The sequence below is a fragment of the Capra hircus genome, chromosome 1, assembly GCF_001704415.2.
Source record: "Capra hircus breed San Clemente chromosome 1, ASM170441v1, whole genome shotgun sequence".
NCBI classification, from domain to species: domain Eukaryota; kingdom Metazoa; phylum Chordata; class Mammalia; order Artiodactyla; family Bovidae; genus Capra; species Capra hircus.
In genome coordinates, this window is record NC_030808.1 from 40,207,511 (window position 1) to 40,228,528 (window position 21,018).

General features: G+C 36.7%; 1 protein-coding gene across 1 annotated transcript in view; it reads left to right on the plus strand.

The window, feature by feature from the left end:
- The window catches only part of EPHA6 (EPH receptor A6), a 970,250-nt gene that overhangs the window by 421,374 nt on the left and 527,858 nt on the right, over positions 1 to 21,018 (plus strand). Inside the window, exon 5 of the mRNA XM_013972057.2 lies at positions 18,408 to 18,743. Within this exon, the coding sequence (XP_013827511.1) occupies positions 18,408 to 18,743 (336 nt within the window). The remainder of the gene's footprint in view (positions 1 to 18,407; positions 18,744 to 21,018) is intronic.

Sequence of the window (21,018 nt, forward strand, 5' to 3'; positions counted from 1 at the left end):
TGTTTCTTACAGGTACTTACTAGCTATATAGGTTTGGGCAAATTATTTAACCTTTTAACCTCTGTTGCACCATTCTTAGTGATAACAGTGTGCCGGTGTCCAGCCCCGGTGGATCCAGGGAATTTGAAGCGGGGATGGCGTTGGCAAGGAAAAAACTTATTTATTTATTAATATAAAATTAGATTAGGAAGAAATAGTGTAGTAGGAAAATTAAGTGGAGAAAAGAGGCTGAATAACTTGGTTTACGGGGAAAACCAATAAAACTTCAAGACAAGAAGTTTGCACCATCTACGTTAGGCCACCACTTGAATATCAAAGGGTGCCCCGCCTTAGGCTCCCTTTCGCGTGGGTCTTAGAAGCCAGGGCAAGTAAATAGACGTGGTAAGCCTCCCCGCTCCAGATGAGAATTCAGCCAGAAGAGGAGAGGGAGGGAGAGTGAGAAAAAGAGAGAGAGACACGGGGGGAGCCAGATTCCCAAGAAACTAGGCTGAGAGACTAGTCCGAGAAACTGGTCCATACTTTGTTGTTCAGAAGGCCTTTTATACTTTTGATAATGCATGGAGATCAATGGGTAACACAAAGTTATGCGGCATTAGCAGTCCAGACTCTTATCAAAACCAGGCTTTTCTCTCTGCATACCTAGCTGTATACACAAATAAATCTTAGGTGATTTACATCATCTTCCAGCCAAAAGGGCCAATTAACATTTACAGTCCTTTTCTGATAAGGTTTGTCAACCAGAAGACTTATTTGTGTTGTTCTTCCCAAAGTCTGGTGCCACTCTCAGAAAGCACTAAATAAAGTTACATTCTTACATAGCAAAGATACAGCAGTTTATAACAAGTAAAAGGAGTACAGTGATTTATAACAAAAGAAAAGTAATTAACTCAAAAGTCTAGTGTTGCTAACATCAAAACTACTATATATCTTTTTCCATATCCCGTTTACATTGATTAACATCCTCCCAGGTGCCTAAAAGATAAAGAATATGGAGGCCTGGTGGCAATCATTGAGTCAACAGTGAAAACCCATCACCAATATGATTTTTAGCTCTTTAGAAAAGGCTCTGTATCTTTAAGATGCTTTAAGCTTTGTGCCTCTCACGGTTGAGGGCTGTAAGCAATTCACAAGCTGTAAGAGGTCCCGGGGGAGCCTGTTAGGCAAGCTAGAAAGTTATCAGAGGGGGTTTAACTGAAACATCCCTTTCAAATGCAGAAGACTAAAAACCCTGAGTTGACTTTTTCCAGAGTGTGTCAGAAGAGTGGAAAAGCAGAGTACAAAGGCCGGCAGATTTTTGGTTTTGGGGGTACATGCTCAGGAAATACCAGGGGGACACCCTGAGATCTGACTCTCCTTGCCCATTAGATCTCTGCCACATGACCTTGTCACGGGTGGGATTCCTCACGCTGGCTCCCAGCAACAATGCCTACCTCATTCTGTTGTTATTTATAATGATTAAATAAGTTATTATTGGAAAAGTGCTAAGAATAATACCTGGGCTTCCCTGGTGGCTCTGAGGTGAAGAATCCCACTGCCAATGTAGGAGACTTGCCAAAGATTGGAGTTCAATCCCTATGCCTAGCCCACAGCAGCTGCTACATAATAGTTTGATACAGAAAGCTGTTCTCAATTCATTTTGAAATCATTTTTGGTAAGTTGGTGTTCAAGCTATTAAATACTTTATGTTGGTAATATTATTCTGGGCTCACAACTTCTACCATCTGAATTCCTACAAATTGAAGAAATGTTCTGAATTTATAAGACTTACATAAAATATATTAAGCCCTCTAACTCTATGGATATCTGGTGTAAATAAAATATTTTTTTGAATTATGCTCTGGCTAGGTGAGAGACCTTAGCAATTATTATATGAAGAAAAAGCAAAGATCATTAACTCCAAAGCATCATACTTCCTATGACTGAAAGATTGTTAGGGAAGAAAAATGAAAAGCCAAGGAAAAAGACAAGCCAAGAGGTCATGGAACAGTTAGATTTAAAAGGACCAGACTAACTGCACCAAGATGCAGGACTTTTGAGGCCAATGGTCAAACAAGGGGCTAACCTTTCCATTTTTAACAAACTATAAAAAAATATATAGCCAAATTCTAATAGATTTTAGTAGCTGGAAGTGCACTTAACTTATAGATTGTATGTCTCTGAATTAGCTGTTCTTTAAGTAAGTAAGTAAGTAAGTAAAGTCACTCAGTCGTGTCTACTCTTTGTGACCCCGTGGACTGCAGCCCACCAGGCTCCTCAGTCCATGGGATTCTCCAGGCAAGAATACTGGAGTGGGTTGCCATTTCCTTCTCCAAGGGATCTTCCCGACCCAGGGATCGAACCCGGGTCTCCCGCATTGGAGGCAGACGCTTTAACCTCTGAGCCACCAGGGAAGCTCACCTGTATTCCAATAATATTATCTGAGAGTCAGAAATTATGTCAGGTAAACAATCACATCATTTTCTGCTGTTTTTGACTTAACATTTGAAACCATGCTTTCAGAGAATCTTCCAGACATTTAAGAGGAGGCTTTTTTTTCTTTTAACTTGGCATCATGGGCAGGGAAATTTTCAGTGTTTGAGTTTAAAATACAGTGGAGGACCAAAATATTTAAAATGAATAACCAACACATTTGGCTAGTAAATTCCCTAGTGGTTGTGCTTTAGTCACTACGTTGTGTCTGACTCTTGTGACCCCATGGACTGTAGCCTGCCAGGCTCCTCTGTCTGTGGGATTCCAGGGGATCTTTCCAACCCAGGAATCAAACCCAGGTCTCCTGCACTGCAGGCAGATTCTATACCAAGTGAGCTATGAATTGAAGTGAAGTGAAGTGAAGTGAAGTGAAGTGAAGTCGCTCAGTCGTGTCCAACTCTTTGTGACCCCATGGACTGTAGCCTGCCAGGCTCGTCTGCCCATGGGATTCTCCAGGCAAGAATACTGGTGTGGGTTACCATTTCCTTCTCCAGGGGATCTTCCCAGCCCAGGGGTCAAACTCGGGTCTCCCACGTTGGAGGCAGATGCTTTAAGGGAAGCCCAAATTCCCTAGTAGGGAAAGAATTCCTAGGTAGGTGTTGCCTGTAATCATATGAATGACAGGATTTTAAGGACCTGAAGAGATCTTTCCCTACTTCTTAGCACTATCTTCAAAACAACAGCAACCCTTAAGTTTCTGGTATAACACAGCATGTGCTTTCACCCTTAAGAGTTTTATAATTTCTTTGGATTTTTGCTATAGAGATGGGTATCTTTTATCTATTTTTAAATTTTTAATTGGAAGATAATGCTTTACAATGTTGTTGATTTCTGCCATCAGTCAGTTCAGTTCAGTCGCTCAGTCATGTCTGACTCTTTGCGACCCCGTGAATCGCAGCATGCCAGGCCTCCCTGTCCATCACCAACTCCTAGAGTCCATCCAAACTCATGTGCATTGTATCGGTGATGCCATCCAGCCATCTTATCCTCTGTTGTCCCCTTCTCCTCCTGCCCCCAATCCCTCCCAGCATCAGGGTCTTTTCCAATGAGTCAACCCTTCGCATGAGGTGGCCAGAGTACTACAGTTTCAGCTTTAGCATCATTCCTTCCAAAGAACACCCAGGACTGGTCTCCTTTAGGATGCACTGGTTGGATCTCCTTGCAGTCCAAGGGACTCGCAAAAGTCTTCTCCAGCACGGCAGTTCAAAAGCATCAATTCTTTAATGCTCAGCTTTCTTCACAGTCCAACTCTCATATCCATACATGACTACTGGAAAAACCATAGCCTTGACTAAACGGACCTTAGTTGGCAAAGTAAAATCTCTGCTTTTTAATGCGCTATCTAGGTTGGTCATAACTTTCCTTCCAGGGAGTAAGTGTCTTTTAATTTCATGGCTGCAATCACCATCTGCAGTGATTTCGGAGCCCCCAAAATAAATTCTGACATTGTTTCCACTGTTTCCCATCTATTTCCCATGAAGTGATGGGACCAGATGCCATGATCTTAGTTTTCTGAATGTTGAGCTTTAAGCCAACTTTTTCACTCTCCTCTTTCACTTTCATCAAGAGGCTTTTTAGTTCCTCTTTACTTTCTGACACAAGGGTAGTATCATCTGCATATCTGAGGTTACTGATATTTCTCCCGGCAATCTTGATTCCAGCTTGTGTTTCTTCCAGTCCAGCATTTCTCATGATGTACTCTGCATATAATTTAAATAAGCAGGGTGACAATATACAGCCTTGATGTACTCCTCTTCCTATTTGGAACCAGTCTGTTGTTCCATGTCCAGTTCTAACTGTTGCTTCCTGACCTGCATACAGGTTTCTCAAAAGGCAGGTCAGGTGGTTTGATATTCCATCTCTTTCAGAATTTTCCACAGTTTATTGTGATCCACACAGTCAAAGGCTTTGGCATAGTTAATAAAATTGACTTTGGCAAAGTTGATAGTTGTTTTTCTGAAACTCTCCCTTGCTTTTTTGATGATCCAGCGGATGTTGGCAATTTGATCTCTGGTTCCTCTGCCTTTTCTAAAACCAGCTTGAACATCTGGAAGTTCGCATGTTGCTGAAGCCTGGCTTGGAGAATTTTGAGCATTACTTTACTAGTGTGTGAGATGAGTGCAGTTGTGCAGTAGTTTGAGCATTCTTTGGCATTGCCTCTCTTTGGGATTGGAATGAAAACTGACCTTTTCCAGTCCTATGGCCACTGCTGAGTTTTCCACATTTGCAAAAAAGCAAAATGGCTGTCTAAGGAGCCCTTATAAATGGCTGTGAAAAGAAGAGAAGCAAAAGGCAAAGTAGAAAAGGAAAGATATTCCCATTTCAATGCAAAGTTCCTCCATGATCAATACAACGAAATAGAGGAAAACAATAGTATAGGAAATACTAGAGATCTCTTCAAGAAAATTAGAGATATCAGGGGAACATTTCATGCAAAGATGGGCTCGATAAAGGACAGACATGGTCTGGACCTAACAGAAGCAGAAGATATTAAGAAGAGGTGGCAAGAATACACAGAAGAACTGTACAAAAAAGAGCTTCACGACCGAGATAATCATGATGGTGTGATCACTCACCTAGAGCCAGACATCCTGTAATGTGAAGTCAAGTGGGCCTTAGGAAGCATCACTAGGAACAAAGCTAGTGGAGGTGATGGAATTTCAGATGAGCTATTTCAGATCCTGAAAGATTTCTGCCATACAGCAAAGCAAATCAGCCATAAGTGTGTGTGTGTGTGTGTGTGTGTGTGTGTGTGTGTGTGTGTGTGTGTGTACACCCTCTCTCCCTAGCCTCCCTCTCACCTACCCCCATTCCACCCCTTAGGTCATCACGGAGCAGCTGGCTGGACATCCTGTATTCTACAGCAGCTTCCCACTAGCTGTCTGTTTACTCCTGGTGGTGTGTATATATCAGTGATACTCTTCTAACTTGTCCCACCCTCTCCTTCCCCGGCTGTGTCCACAGGCCCATCCTCTATGTCTGCATCTCTGTCCCTGCCCTGTAAATAGGTATCTTTTTACATTCCATTATCCTGAGACATACATATGATATAGTTACATAAATATTTTCATTTTTAGAGCAATTCTAGATTAAGAACAGAATTAAGAGAAAGTATGGAGATTTCCCATATACCTCTCTCCCCACACCCAGACAAGCATAGCTTTCCCCAGTATCAATATCGTTCACCAGAATGGTACATTTTTTAATATTTAGTGTACCTATATTAGCATATCATCATCACCCAAAGTCCATAGTTTACCCCGGGGTTCACTGTTGGTGTTGTACATTCTTTGGTTTTGAGAAATGTGTAATAACATTATCAATCATTATAGTATCATCCACAGGATTTTCACTGCCCTAAAATCTTTGGGGTGCATATTCATCCTTTACTCCCACCAACCTATGGCAACCGCTTATTTTTGTACTATATCTCTTAAGTGTGTGTGTGTGTGTGTGTGTGTGTGTGTCTATGTTATATAATTAGAATGATACAGTAGAAGATTTCAGATTGGCTTCTTTCACTTAGTAACATACAGTTAAAATTCTTCTGTGTTTTTTCATGGCTGTATAACACATCTGTTTTAAGTGCTGAATAATATTCTATTGTCTAGATATACCACAGTTTATTTATCCATTTACCTACTAAAGGACAGCCTGATTATTTCCCAGTTTCAGCAGTTATGGATAAAGTGTTATAAACATTCATGTGTAGGTCTTTTTATGGACATACACTTTCAACACCTTTGAGTAGATACCTAGGAGTGCAATTGCTGAATCATTTGGTAAGTATATGTTTAATTTTGTAAGAAACCACCAAACTGTACTATTTTACATCCCTATGGTAAATGAATATTCCTGTTGCTTCACTTCCTCATCAGCATTTATTGTTATCAGTGTTCTGGATTTTGTCTATCTCTGATGGTTATGTCGTGGCACCTCATTGTTGTTTAGACTTGCATTTTCTTGATAATGTGATGTGAGACATCTTTTCATATACTTATTTGCCATCAGTATTTCTTCTTTGTAAGGTATACACATAAAGATTTTTAGGTGCTTTGGATGGCTACATATAAAAAAACAAAGATGTCTCATAATCAAAACTAATTCCTCAAATATTGATTATAGTGGATGATCTAATCCTTACGTCTATTGAGTTGGGCTATTATTGTTAATTTCCTCTTTGCCATTTTGTTTCCGCTAACCATCCTTAACCTATAAATATACTCAAACTTCTGTCATTAAAAAATATTCCCAGCCCAATAATTTTTCTCCCAAGGCAAGTACTTGGAAAAGCAGTTTTCATTGGCTACAGTTACTTCTTAACACACTTTTTTTTTTTAAATAACTGCATCATATTTTTTTTTAATTTTAAAATCTTTAATTCTTACATGCGTTCCCAAACATGAACCCCCCCCCCCACCTCCCTCCCCATAACATCTCTCTGGGTCATCCCCATGCATCAGCCCCAAGCATGCTGTATCCTGCGTCAGACATAGACTGGCGATTCAATTCTTACATGATAGTATACATGTTTCAATGCCATTCTCCCAAATCATCCCACCCTCTCCCTCTCCCCCTGAGTCCAAAAGTCCGTTATACACATCTGTGTCTTTTTTGCTGTCTTGCATACAGGGTCGTCATTGCCATCTTTCTAAATTCCATATATATGTGTTAGTATACTGTATTGGTGTTTTTCTTTCTGGCTTACTTCACTCTGTATAATTGGCTCCAGTTTCATCCATCTCATCAGAACTGATTCAAATGAATTCTTTTTAACGGCTGAGTAATACTCCATTGTGTATATGTACCACAGCTTAACACACTTTTAATTTACTTTTTACTCTACTGCATTCAGAATTTTGCTCTTCAGCCTACTGTAATCACTTCAAGTAAACTGTATAAGAAGAATTGACCAATCATCTAACTTGCCATATTGTGTTAGAAACATTTTGTCTTATTATTCATGACGTTTAACTGTTAGTCTCTTCCTTTTTCTTGAAACTATTTGTTCTCTTTTATTCTAAGACTCTGCAATCTCCCCTTCACCCTCTTAATTTTCTGAACCTCATATGTGTTGGCATGGATGGTTTCTCTTCTGTTGCTCACCTGTTCAGTTCAGTTCAGTCACTCAGTCATGTCTGACTCTGCGACCCCATGAACTGCAGCACGCCAGGCCACCCTGTCCATCACCAACTCCTGGAGTTTACCCGAACTCATGTCCATTGAGTCGGTGATGCCATCAAACCATCTCATCCTCTGTTCTCCCCTTCTCTTCCTGCCTTCAATCTTTCCCAGCATCAGGATCTTTTAAAATGAGTCAAATCTTCGCATCAAGTGGCCAAAATATTGGAGTTCCAGCTTCAATATCAGTCCTTCCAAAAAACACCCAGGACTGATCTCCTTTAGGATGAACTGGTTGGATCGCCTCACATTCCAAGGGACTCTCAAGAGTCTTCTCCAACACCACAGTTCAAAAGCATCAATTCTTCGGTGCTCAGCTTTCTTTTTAGTGCAACTCTCACATCCATACACGACTACTGGAAAAACCATAGCCTTGCTTAAATGGGCCCTTGTTGGCAAAGTAATGTCTCTGCTTTTGAATATACTATCTAGGTTGGTCATAACTTTCCTTCCAAGGAGTAAACGTCTTTTAATTTCATGGCTGCAATCAACATCTGCAGTGAGTTTGGAGCTCACATAAATGAAGTCTGACACTGTTTCCACTGTTTCCCCATCTATTTCCCATGAAGTGATAGGACCAGATGCCATGATCTTAGTCTTCTGAACGTTGAGCTTTAAGCCAACTTTTTCACTCTCCTCTTTGACTTCCATCAAGAGACTCTTTAGTTGTTCTTCACTTTCTGCCATAAGGGTGGTGTCATCTGCATATCTGAGGTTATTGATATTTCTCCCAGCAATCTTGATTCCAACTTGTGCTTCTTCCAGCCCAGTGTTTCTCATGATGTACTCTGCATATAAGTTACATAAGCAGGGTGACAATATACAGCCTTGATAAACTCCATTCCCAATTTGGAACAAGTCTGTTGTTGCATGTCCAGTTCTAACTATTGCTTCCTCACCTGTATACAGATTTCTCAAGAGGCAGGTCAGATGGTCTGGTATTCCCATTTCTTTCAGGATTTTCCATAGTTTATTGTGATCCACACTCTCAAAGTCTTTGGCATAGTCAATAAAGCAAAAGTAGATGTTTTTCTGAACTGTCTTTTTTTTTGATGATCCAGTGGATGTTGGGAATTGCCAACATCACCTGTTAAATGTTAACTTTTCTCATACTCCTTTCTTAGCTTTCTGTTCTTATCACATGTTCTCAATTTCATGGCTTCAAATAGCACCTATAAAGAGATGATGCCTATAGTTTTATCCATATCCCAGTCTTCTCTCCTAAGGTCCAAAGTCACCTCACCATCTCAATTTGGGATCTGACAACCTGTGTGTGCCAGAAATACCTGCCTACATCTCCAATCTTGTATCATGCCATACTCTCTGTGGTTGTTAAACTCATGGACTTCCATGATGCTGCCCTGTTCTCATCTTTAATGCTAAAAGTTTTCTCTACTTGAAATTCCCTTTCTTTAGGTCGTCTATCGTGGTTTTCTTATTGCCAGGCTCAAATGTCAATCAGATACGTATTTTCTGACTGCCTGTTCAAAAATAGAATCCCTCCCAATTACTCTTATTTATATCATATATTTTACTTTTTATGCCTATGTCGCTCTTAGAAAATATCTGATTTATTTGTTCACTCACTTCCTTGTTTATTTTCATTCTACCTATAGTGGATTGCAAGTGGATCATGAATGTTTTTTCTTTACTTTATCTCCAGCACTAATAATAATACCAGGCTAGTACTGGGCTCAAAATAAATGTTTGAAGAACAAATCAACTAATAATTTTAGCTCATCTTTGAAAGCCACTTTTATCACTTCATACCTCAGCTTGCTCATTCACCTCAGCTTGTTTCTTTATCATGGTGTATCCTCATCTACCCATGCTTCCAAGCAAGGGACTCATAACCCTGTCCCTACCCTTGATGTATGTCAGTAGTCACAAAGCTTGTCAGTTTCACTGTTTAGTATTTCTTCTGTCCATTCCTTCATACCAACTCCTAGTCCTTCCTGTTTTGGTAAGACCACCAACTCTCCCTTGGGCTAATGGAATACTATTTTGGCAAGTCTCCCTCCTTTGGTCTTCTATCCCTCTGAATATTCTAAACTATTAGAAAATATTATTTTTAAATAAAAACAAGATCTTGATTATTTTATTCTTTCCTATGCCTAAAATCTTTCAAAGCCTAGCACCTTTTTGCCAGAATTATAAGATTCAATCCAAGGGCATCCAAAGTTCAGCCTTGGCCTGCCTGTTTTTCCATCTCTAATTATAACTATACTGCTACTGCTAAGTCGCTTCAGTCATGTCCGACTCTGTGCAACCCCATAGATGGCAGACCACCAGGCTCCCCTGTCCCTGGGATTCTCCAGGCAAGAACACTGGAGTGGGTTGCCATTTCCTTCTCCAATGCATGAAAGTGAAAAGTGAAAGGAAAATCGCTCAGTCGTGTCGGACTCTTAGCGACCCCATGGACTGCAGCCCACCAGGCTCCTCTGTCCATGGGATTTTCCAGGCAAGAGTGGGGTGCCATTGCCTTGGATCTCTCAAATCGTTTTGATATCCAATGATAACTTCTAAGTTTGGATATTCTTGATCTTTATAACATTCATTGCATACCTTTTACATGAACTGCAAAGTATGTAGAAGAAATTAGGAATAATAAATTTGAAATGAAATTCTGAAATGTTTTCTCTGTTACCTTAATCTACTTCATAGATACTTAATTTTGCAGGTGATTCATTAATATATGTTCTATGCTTTAAAGGTTGAGTCATGGAGAACACTCCATAATATCACATATTGATCAATTAGGGCTGCCTCTTAGATCAGTCTGAAGCACAAGAGACCATGCTGCTTGCCAAGAAGTCTGTTATCAAAATAACTAACTATAAGGCTGTTCTAGGACAGAAGGAGAAAATGTTCACAAGGTTCAAGAAACAAAAGACTGTAAAAGTTACTAAGAAAGTACTTGTCAAGCTAGAAGGACAGAGAACAAGAAAAGACAGAGAAATAAAGAGAGGATCTAATATATGGGTGCATAGACAAATGTAATTCCACAGTCATAGCATTTTCACTTTCATGTTTCTCATGTGTTTAAATCAATAGGAAGATTTTATTTTAATTACTGAACAGGTGCTACAGAGTAACATATTCAACAAACATTTGTGCTGCCTACTTAAAGATGTTCAAAATGTAAAATGTAAGTCAAATATACAGGTACTTCTCATGTACATCATTAAGGATTTAACTTTTCTTAGAAATGTCATGTCTTTTTTATCACTGTATTTGATATACACTGGCAATGATTGGAGTGAAAGTATAAAAGTTGAATTTATTTTTGCTCTAAGATTAACATTGTAAAACATGGCTTCTTTATATCTGGGATAATTGGCCACTTAAGAAAGTCATTATTTTCCCAACCTTATTTTGAGTAGAATAAATATTGTGTTTAGATGCAGCAGGAAAAATGTTCTTCCACATTTCAGCTGCCCTTCTCAGGTCCCCTATGCTCCAGATAGCCCTGCTCTGTTTGGTGTCTTTTCTTTTTTATCCAATCTCTTCGAGTTTTTCTCTCTCTTCCTCCTCCTCCCTCTCCCTCCCTCTCTTTTTCTCCTAAGGTTCTTTTGTATGGAAAAAACACTCTAGTACCTTGCTTTTCCATCTCACTGTTGAAAAACAAAAGCCACAACTGACTGCTTACGTGGCTGATTGCAAACACAATTGTTGCAGCCATGATTTTCCAGAAGCCAGAAAGGGGACATTGCAAAGATGTATTTATTACCTCTAGCAGGGTGCACTATATTCTAGATTTGTTCTCATTATAAAAAATAACTAAATATTTACTTTGTGTATTGCAATGGTATATTTTTAAAATTAAAATGATCCTTATATTCCAGAATAGACACCTATATGTAATGAATCTGTTTCCCTAGTACAGATCACTGATATAAGATGTTGCTTGAGCTTAATGAAGTTCCCTAAACATAAATATTTTAGTTTTTATTTCAGGCAAGATTATTTTACCAAATTACCTGGGAGAGTTTCCTTCATAGAAAGAGATATTAAGTGGTTATTCTGCTGATGCTGAAGAATTGAGTTACCAATTGCTGCCAGATCTTCCAGAACAGATCTATTCTTGCCATCAACAATTGGAACTCAGAGAAGATTGTCCCATTTAATATCATTTACTTGTACACAACAGACAAGTGACCACAAATCATCCACAATTGGAAATAAAACACTTATAATTATACTGCAATGTTATGATTTTTGAGAAAGGTTTATTAATTTGCTTTAATCTATTTATTTATTATTTAGCTTTTCGCTCCCATAATATGACATCAGTTAGACTCGTCATATTTCTCTTTTTTTGTATTTCTAATGAATGTTTAATTAAAAATACCTGACTCTAACACAGAAAAGGCTGTATATAGGTATGCAGGATATTTTCCTTCATGATATTAAGGGAAACAGGATGATTTTTTATTCAAAACACTCAAACTCAGGTTCCTCATGATTTAATTTGTGATTAGTGTGCTTTTATTATGAATGTGATCTTGCCCTTTAACTCTTGCCCTGCACAACTATTGCATATTTTGGTAATTGTTAGAACTAGTTATTATATGGGTTTATATCAAAAAATTTTTTCTGCATTGATGAAAATAGTTGACAACAATTTTCTGAAACTTTTCCATGGTAAAATTATGTCCACGCTCTATAGAATAGAAATCTAGAGCCACAAATGCTTACTTTTCAAGCTTTGAATCTCTCTAAATAATAAAAAGAACCTTTTTATTCCTTCCCAATGAATAGAGATACTGGTGGCTGTCCATTTTGCTGAGTTTTTATTAGTTAATAAATATTGATATTTATTATTTTATATTTAATATTTTCATAATATAGACAGTCCTTTCTACTACTTAAGTGATTTTCAAGTAACCTATTTCTATATTGAATTATCCACACCTGATTTTTGCAAAGGTTATAGCCTTGAACACACCGCTCTCCCAATATTTTTCAAAATTTGTACTGTGTAAAAGATAATTCTTTTAGGGTTGCACAAAACCGTGCATTCTATTCATGCCCTTAGTTAAAGAATATGTCACCTTTGTATCAGACTAGACTAGAATAGAAATATACATGAATGTACATATTTCAGTGCAATATGTACATTTGGTAAGTATTAGTCACCTTTTCTTGGAGAAGGCAATGGCACCCCACTCCAGTGCTCTTGCCTGGAAAATCCCATGGATGGAGGAGCCTGGTGGGCTGCAGTCCATGGGGTCGCTAAGAGTCAGACAAGACTGAATGACTTCCCTTTCACTTTTCACTTTCATGCTTTGGAGAAGGAAATGGCAGCCCACTCCAGTGTTCTTGCCTGGAGAATCCCAGGGACGGGAGAGCCTGGTGGGCTACCGTCTATGGGGTCGCACAGAGTCGGACACGACTGAAGTGACTCAGCAGCAGCAGCAGCAGTCACCTTTTCTATAAAATCGAGATGTTAATAACTGCCTTTCAGGTTGTTTGTTGTGATAATTGAATGAAATAAATCATGAAATATTAAGTATACTCCTTGCAACAAAGTACTAAAAAATGCTATTTTTTTTTAAAATCATACCTACCTTGTATAAAAGTATTCAGTTCTGCCCAAGGACAGGAGGAAGGTGTCACAAAGGGAGTAACACCTAAATCAGAATATGAAGGATGAGTATAGGCATTTTCCACAGAGCAAAAAAGATGAAGAAACAATTTGTCCAAAAGCATTTAGATGTGACTAAAAGAAGAAAGAGGCTGAGGGATGGGCCTAGTTATAAAGACAAATGTAGACAAGGTTGAGAGCTTTAGATTTTATTCTGGAAGTGAATGGTATTTAGACTATCAGAGTTCTTTTAAAATTATTTTTGTTTCCTTTAACTGAGTTTTAGAATCCAGGGAAGATCTAACTAAAGAGTTCTCTTAAGTCATCATTTGTAGTATTGTGAAAACATAAGTGATAACAAGTCAAGTTTAGACATCAATTTAGTTACTGAAGTAAGCGCAGTAATATTGAAGAAAATAAGAATATGTAGAATTCAAAGGATTTTAAGTGCATATGTTTCTTATTTTGAGCAATATTTATCTTGAAGATTTAAGTTTCAGTTGCTTTTCTATAAATAAATTATTTTTAAATGCTGTAAGGAACATTGTTAAAAGAAATTTGTTGTAGGAAGGCAATAAATTGCTCTCTAATTTCTGTGTTTTGAAAATTTATATTTGACAGTACTCTCTCAGCAAAACCCAGTGAAATGCAGGTATTTTTTCTGTTTATAGGATGAATACATTGCAATAGAGGTAAAAAAAAAAAAAAACAACTTAAACATCAAAAAGACTTAGATTATCATCCTACCACTGATGAATTTGATGACCTTGACATAATTACAAAACTTTCCTGGACCTCATTTCTTTCTCTAAATAAATTGATTTAATTCTTTCCCCATGGTGAGGTTGAAGTCCCAGTTTCATTGTCTATTTCCAAATATACAAACATTTTATGAACAAGTCTTATGGATAGAGCACATAGTAGTTTAGGTATGAATACAAATACAAAATTTTGTTAACAGGGCTCTACTAAGTACCTTTTTCAAAGATTATATAGGAATAATATTACTATAAAGTGAATAATATTACTATAAACTTAATAATATAACTATAAAGTTAAAATTCTTAGTGATAGTGGAAAAAAATGAAATGACTTTTAGAGTTTAAAATTATGTCTATATGCAGATCTGACAACTGATAATTTTAGTACATTATGAAAGTCTGGACACATACTTTTTTACTTATTCATATAATTTACTCCTTTGCAAAAGCATTTACCAAAACATCTCTAGATGATTCACTATATCTTTAATGTTTTCTGACATAGGTAAACACAAAACTATTTTCTCTCATCCATAAACTCAGATGTGACTATGTTTTTTATTAGGAAACCATATTATTGCATCTTGGTAGTAGCAGACACATTTAAATCATTGTCAGGTAGTAATTTAAAAAAAATACAGTTTAATAGGCAATAGCCTTTCATGATTTGATATCCTCAGTTACTTGAATCAAATTTTCATTGTTCTTAAGGTTAAAAATGTATCTATAAACCACAATTAGCTATAGAGTTAATGGGTGAATTAATAATCACTCTTCTGCTAGTTTTCCTTCAGATGCTTCTTAGAAAATAATATTTTATAAATAAATACTTGGGAAATATTGGATTCAACAAAGAGAAGGAAAGTGTGTTTCTTTTGTGTTAGCGTCAATCTGCCAGAGGAATCGTAATTTGAGCACTGAGCTCGTTTTTTGGGTTTTATCTCAAGGGACTAGAGATATTATAATGGGATGTATTTTGAGAAATATAGTTCTGTTTAAACATTTTACATAAAGAAAAAAAGAAAATGAAAAATAAAAAATTGTAGCCCACTTGGCCTCTGCTACTCTGAGAGGAAGATGGGGTTGTAAGGCTAGATGCTTTTCCGGGAAGGGGCTGGACAGCACTGCCACCGCTTCTCACACGTTTACTGTTAGAGCACGGTTACTTAACTGTGTAAAGGGGAAATCCCAAGTGAAGCCAAAGGAACATTGAAACTGTGTTTTTAAAATAAACTGATAGAAATGAGATTGTAATTTTTTTCAAGTTTATTGCATGATGGTCTTGAAAAACAGCTAGTTGGAAATTAGGATAGTTGTCCTTTTCTTATGAGATTGGTCTTGAGAGTGCAGTGTGGAGATTACTTTCTTCCTGTGTGAATTACTTGTTTCCTTTGAAGAAAAAGATCAACAGAAGGAAATCCCTGAGAGTTTTCAATACAGATGTCTCCAAAAGAGTTATTGCTGCCAAGCTTTTTTTCTCCCAATGTGTCACATAATCTTTGTATAATTTATAAATGATAACAAAGCAATCAGGCCACATTCATAAAAGCCCAGTGACACATAATTTAGTGGAATCTGAGGATTAGAATTAATTGTCTCTCTTTGTTCTAAGTTCTAAATCTTAGCAAATGATTCACTGTATGTCATTACAGCTTAATATTTGCATGAAATCACAGTTTAGCTGGCATAATTTAATGGCAATTAAAAAGCTGTTTAATCGTCATGCAAATTGGTATGAGGGCCCTTGAGTAAGAAGGGTGTCTGCCTTTTTAATTTAAGTATCTCTAGGCGGACAGTCATATATTTGCAGACACCCATAACATAATTGATAACATTCTTCCTGATCTTGGAAATGTAAGTGAATAATAATTAATGTTTTCCATTATAAATAAGAGAAAAGAGCAACAATATGAATATGTCATCCAGTAGGAAGACACTATTATGATAATGAATCGTTATCTCCTAGGCATGAGTCTAGGTTGGAGGAAAAAAAATTATGCTTATCCCTGTGCTCTAGTTTATAATCCCTTCAATATTTGCCTTTCTGAAAGCAGACATGTCTGTAACTCTCCATAACATGAAATGGCATAAAGCAAGGTATACAGAAGCCTTTTGGAAAAACTAACAGTCCCATTTCTAGGGCTGATTTTAGATGGTATACATATAGGTGTCTGAGCCATACCCATCAGGTTGCTGATAATAGGATCCAACAAGATGAAAAAGGGAAGCATAGCATTTCTTAATATCTCAAACCCGACACCCAATCATATGGATTTAGGAGTGATGTTATGCTTCTCTAACACTGTAACAGATCTTGTTACTGAGTTCTCTGTACTCTTTAAGACCACTCCCCACACTGCAGCCGGATTGCTGTTTTTGAAACACATCACTTCTGTACATAGAATCTGTCAGCTTCTTCCTTTTAAATGAAAAAAAATACATATATATATATATATATGTATATATACAGACTCATTCCAGTGAGCATAACAGTGTTGCATTATCCGACCCCTTCCTGTTGCTTAAAACTCACTTCTTGTTTACTCCTTCTGCATTCTAGCTACAGTGATCTTCTGTCACTTCCATGACTATTTCACACTCTCTTTTGACTGAAGAACCGTGCATGTTCTATCTCTAAAAACCTTCCTACCCCTCTCTACATCTTCCACACCACCTGCATGAGACCTTCTCAGAAGGTTTCTCAGGTTGGCCCCCTGATACTTTTTTTTAGCTCCATTCCTTTTGATTTATGTGATTGCACTTATTATAATTTGAATTTTATTCTTCTGTTTTGTGTGTGTGTTTGTGTTTATCTAGCCATTCAGCTAAAATGTCAATAGCAAGAAAGTAGAAATAACATTTATCAGATTTATAAACCCAAGATCTAGCAGAATATCTGGCACACATGGTAGTCATGGAAAACTTATTTAATGAGTGAATGACCATGTCTTGAAATCCAAAAGAAGCCTATGTGAAAACTTGAATTTATTTCTATGCAGAGAATGTCACAGAGAATTCTTTTCCACCTTCTAAGCAAATTGCTGAATTTTAAAGAACTGTTTGAATTTCTCAAGACTACCCTTTTAAAATATAGCAGTATTACTTAATGAGTCATTTATGCAATGAATTATTTTTCAAAGTATCTGTCATAGGCACAGTCTCTTACAGAAGGATTCTGTGGCATTTCACAATATAGCAAGTTCACAGTGTACTATCTGGCACGTAGTAGACCTTCAGTTAATAATTGTTCAGTGAATGATATGAAACTGAGGTTTGAAGGACTCAGATGAATATACAAGATTATTGACACAATTTTAAGAGAGGAAAAAAAAAAGAATAGTTAAAGACATCAAGTACTCTGTGCAGTGTGATCATATGGAAAAATAATGAGAAACGAGAGCAGATGCTCATCCACCACCCATGACCAGTATGGTTTATGCAGATTCGTGATGACGAATAAGAGGATCTTGGGAGTCTCTTTATAAGCTTTCAAGGATGCATTTACTTATGCTTAGTAAAGTTAATATAAATAAAGTCTAGGTACCATATCTTACCTATATCCCCTTTGATCGCTTCCAAATTCACCTACCAGTGTAGGAGACACAAGAGACGTGGGGTCCATCTCTGGATCAAGAAGATCCCCTGGAGAAGGAAATGGCAACTCACTCCAATATTCTTGCCTGGGCAATTCCACGGACAGACGTGCTTGGCGGGCTAGAGTCCAGAGGTTGGCAAAGAGTTGGATACAATTGAGCACACTCACACAGCCCTTTCCAAATAATACTTTTGTCCCATGAAATTGACAGGACCTAAAAAAGTATTTATGCTGCCTCCAGTTTCTGTTCCTATTCCCTTCCTTCCAAACTGTGTGTCCACCCTAAATTTATGGCCATTTATTCTCAGCCTGTGAGAAAAAGATTCTTAGATTTTCAAACAAATGAGAGTTTTAGTTATACATCAAGCACAGTTTGAAGACTGAAATACTGAACACAGCATATTTTATAAATGTATGTTATTATTTTTTCAAAGTTTTTATGATGATGCAATTATTGAGATGTAATTATACAAAGCCATCATGTAATTTAAAATAATGTTGGGTTATTATATTTTTTTAGTCAACAAATTTAAGAAGTATAATTGCTGTATCTTTTGGTGATCTGTGGCTTTTGATGTTAAATACTGAAATTCATATGCCAAAAGTTAATATATAGACCATCTTCACCCCTAAGACTCCACCCTTACTAAACTTACGCAGATATTTTTAACCATTTTTCTTTATGGCTTCCATCAGAAGAAAGAGCTCAAACTAATATAAAAGACCAGCACATGTTTATTGATGACATTTTCAAGTGAGCACTATAATTCATTGTCCTATACATGTACATTTGTTTTTTAATTGCTTTCTCTAGGGCCACCTTCAGCTCCTAGGAATGTGGTTTTTAACATCAATGAAACGGCCCTTATTTTGGAATGGAGCCCACCAAGTGACACAGGAGGGAGAAAAGACCTCACATACAGTGTAATCTGTAAGAAATGTGGCTTAGACACCAGCCAGTGTGAGGACTGTGGTGGAGGACTCCGCTTCATCCCAAGACATACTGGCCTGATCAACAATTCCGTGATAGTACTTGACTTTGTGTCTCACGTGAATTACACCTTTGAAATAGAAGCCATGAATGGAGTTTCTGAGTTGAGTTTTTCTCCCAAGCCATTCACAGCTATTACAGTGACCACGGATCAAGATGGTAAGTTCTACTGCTGTTCTCTCAAAACAGATCTATAATTCCATTTTGACGCTTAATATTCCTGGTGGACCTGTATTCACTGGGGTGCAGTTGCACACTCTCTACATTATAGGGGTGATTTACTGATTGTTCTTACTGTTTCCCAAGGTGCAGAAAAATATTTTTGATATTACTTCTTATTAGTATTGTCAATTAGATACAATCCTTCTCTTTAATGGCTATGCATTATGTTTTTCATATAATCCTATGCTGATATATCTTAATAAGCAAGTTTATATTACTTATCAACAAACATCAAACATAAAAAAAGGTTACTAAGTGAATTGAAATTCAGCTGCCCTACTTATGCAGCCCTCTCTTTCCCATGTCAAATATGCAAATAGTAAGGATTTATACTAATTATAATTCATACCTATATTATAAAAACAGTGCAGCCAACATGCCTAACCATAATTCACTCTTAAAAGGAACAACAAATATATCCATTAATGTATCTAAATGCCATTGTTTAGGTGCAGCTTTATGTAAAAAATAAGCTATCTTAAAAAATAAATAACTCCAGTTGCTTTCCGCTAAATGGCCCCTTTTAAGACTATAGATTTTTACTGCAATATAGTCAGGCATGAAGAGTCCTATGCTTTTTATAAGAATGTATTCTCTTTAATCCCCCCATTATGTAACTTTTCACAAAGCATGATACCAGGAAAACTTGAGATTTAAAAACTCCCTTTGAGAAGCATTCGTAAATTATGTTGTTACAGAAAGGATTGTCTTATAGCAAAAAGTATTGTTTTATGTGAACACATAGATGAGAATAATGTATACAGATAAAACCATTCTTTTACACTGTATTTGTTTTCTGAGCCTGCTGTAATAAATGCCACAGACTAGGTAGCATAATTATAGTACAACATCAAAACCAGGAAATTGACGTTTGGAAAATCCACAGGTCTCGTGGCTGTGAAGGAATATCAGGAGTGAGCCTTGTAGTGATAATGGTGGTAGTTACGTGAAGTTAGATATGTGATCAATTGCAAAGAGTTACACTCAATGCATATAAATGTGCATGCACACACACACACACATGAGCCCTGTGGGTTTTCCAAATGTCACTTTCTGGTTTTGATATTGCACTATAGTTATGCAAGTAGTTAACATTGGGGGAGGCTGGGTAAAATATATGTGGGAAGTTGCTGTACACTTTTTTTTTGGTCAATTTCTATGACTCTATCATTGTTGCAAAATAAGAAGTGAAAAGAAAAACACTGCTAAACCTGTAAAAAATACAGGAAGAAAACTTTAGCATTCTAAAAATATATTTGAAATGGATTTGACTATTTTATTCAAACTAATATAAGTTCACTTTGCTGATACTCTTCAGAAACATTTAATAAATAAAGCAAACAAATAGTACTGTAAAGTCACCATTTTTGTATTTATTATATAATGTTCCCCTTCATTTAACAAATTGTTCTACATCATAGGATTTGCTTTTTGGTTGTTCAAATTGGAATTCCTGTTTTCTTTTTTTTTTTTTTTTCCTGTAGTATCAACAGAATCTTGTCAGATGTGTCTTCAAGATAAAACAGATTTAGATCGTCTGTTTTGCTCTGCACTAGCAGATTATTTCCAAGCCTTTCTTCTGTTACCTGATTAAAAATAACCCAATACAACTATTCTAACTATAAGGTATAAATAATTAAGTTTGAGAATAAAAACAATATATCACTTTAAATCAAATATATTTATAAATATGTTTATATAATTTCATACATTATACATACATATAATAGCCTTTTGTTCTAGTATTAGAAGAGAGTTCATTCATATGGACTATTTTTCTAATGTAGCAGAAGGCAGGGTAAAAACTATTTCTCACTTTGAAAATGAAAGAATTCATTAAAACTGTATTGCTATAAGGACAGAAATTATATTAATCATGGAACAAGATGTAGTATCCATATATTGAAACTAGACTTTCTGGAAGAAGATTATCTTTGAGAAGGCTATTGAGAAACATTTATTATTCATTTAATTCTACTTTGTTTTAGGTATAAGTTTTAATGAAAAATCAAACTATATTTAAATTTTGTTTGAAAAGTACATCAAGGTCCACATAGATACTTTATAAAATATTATTGCCAGTTTTATTTATATGAACCACTATATCAATGTCATAATTTTAAGAGACAAAAAGAAGGCCTTCTTTTCTTGTGTCTGAAATTCTGATGTTAGAAAACCACATCTTTAAAAATGCAAATACTCTAGTCAGGGG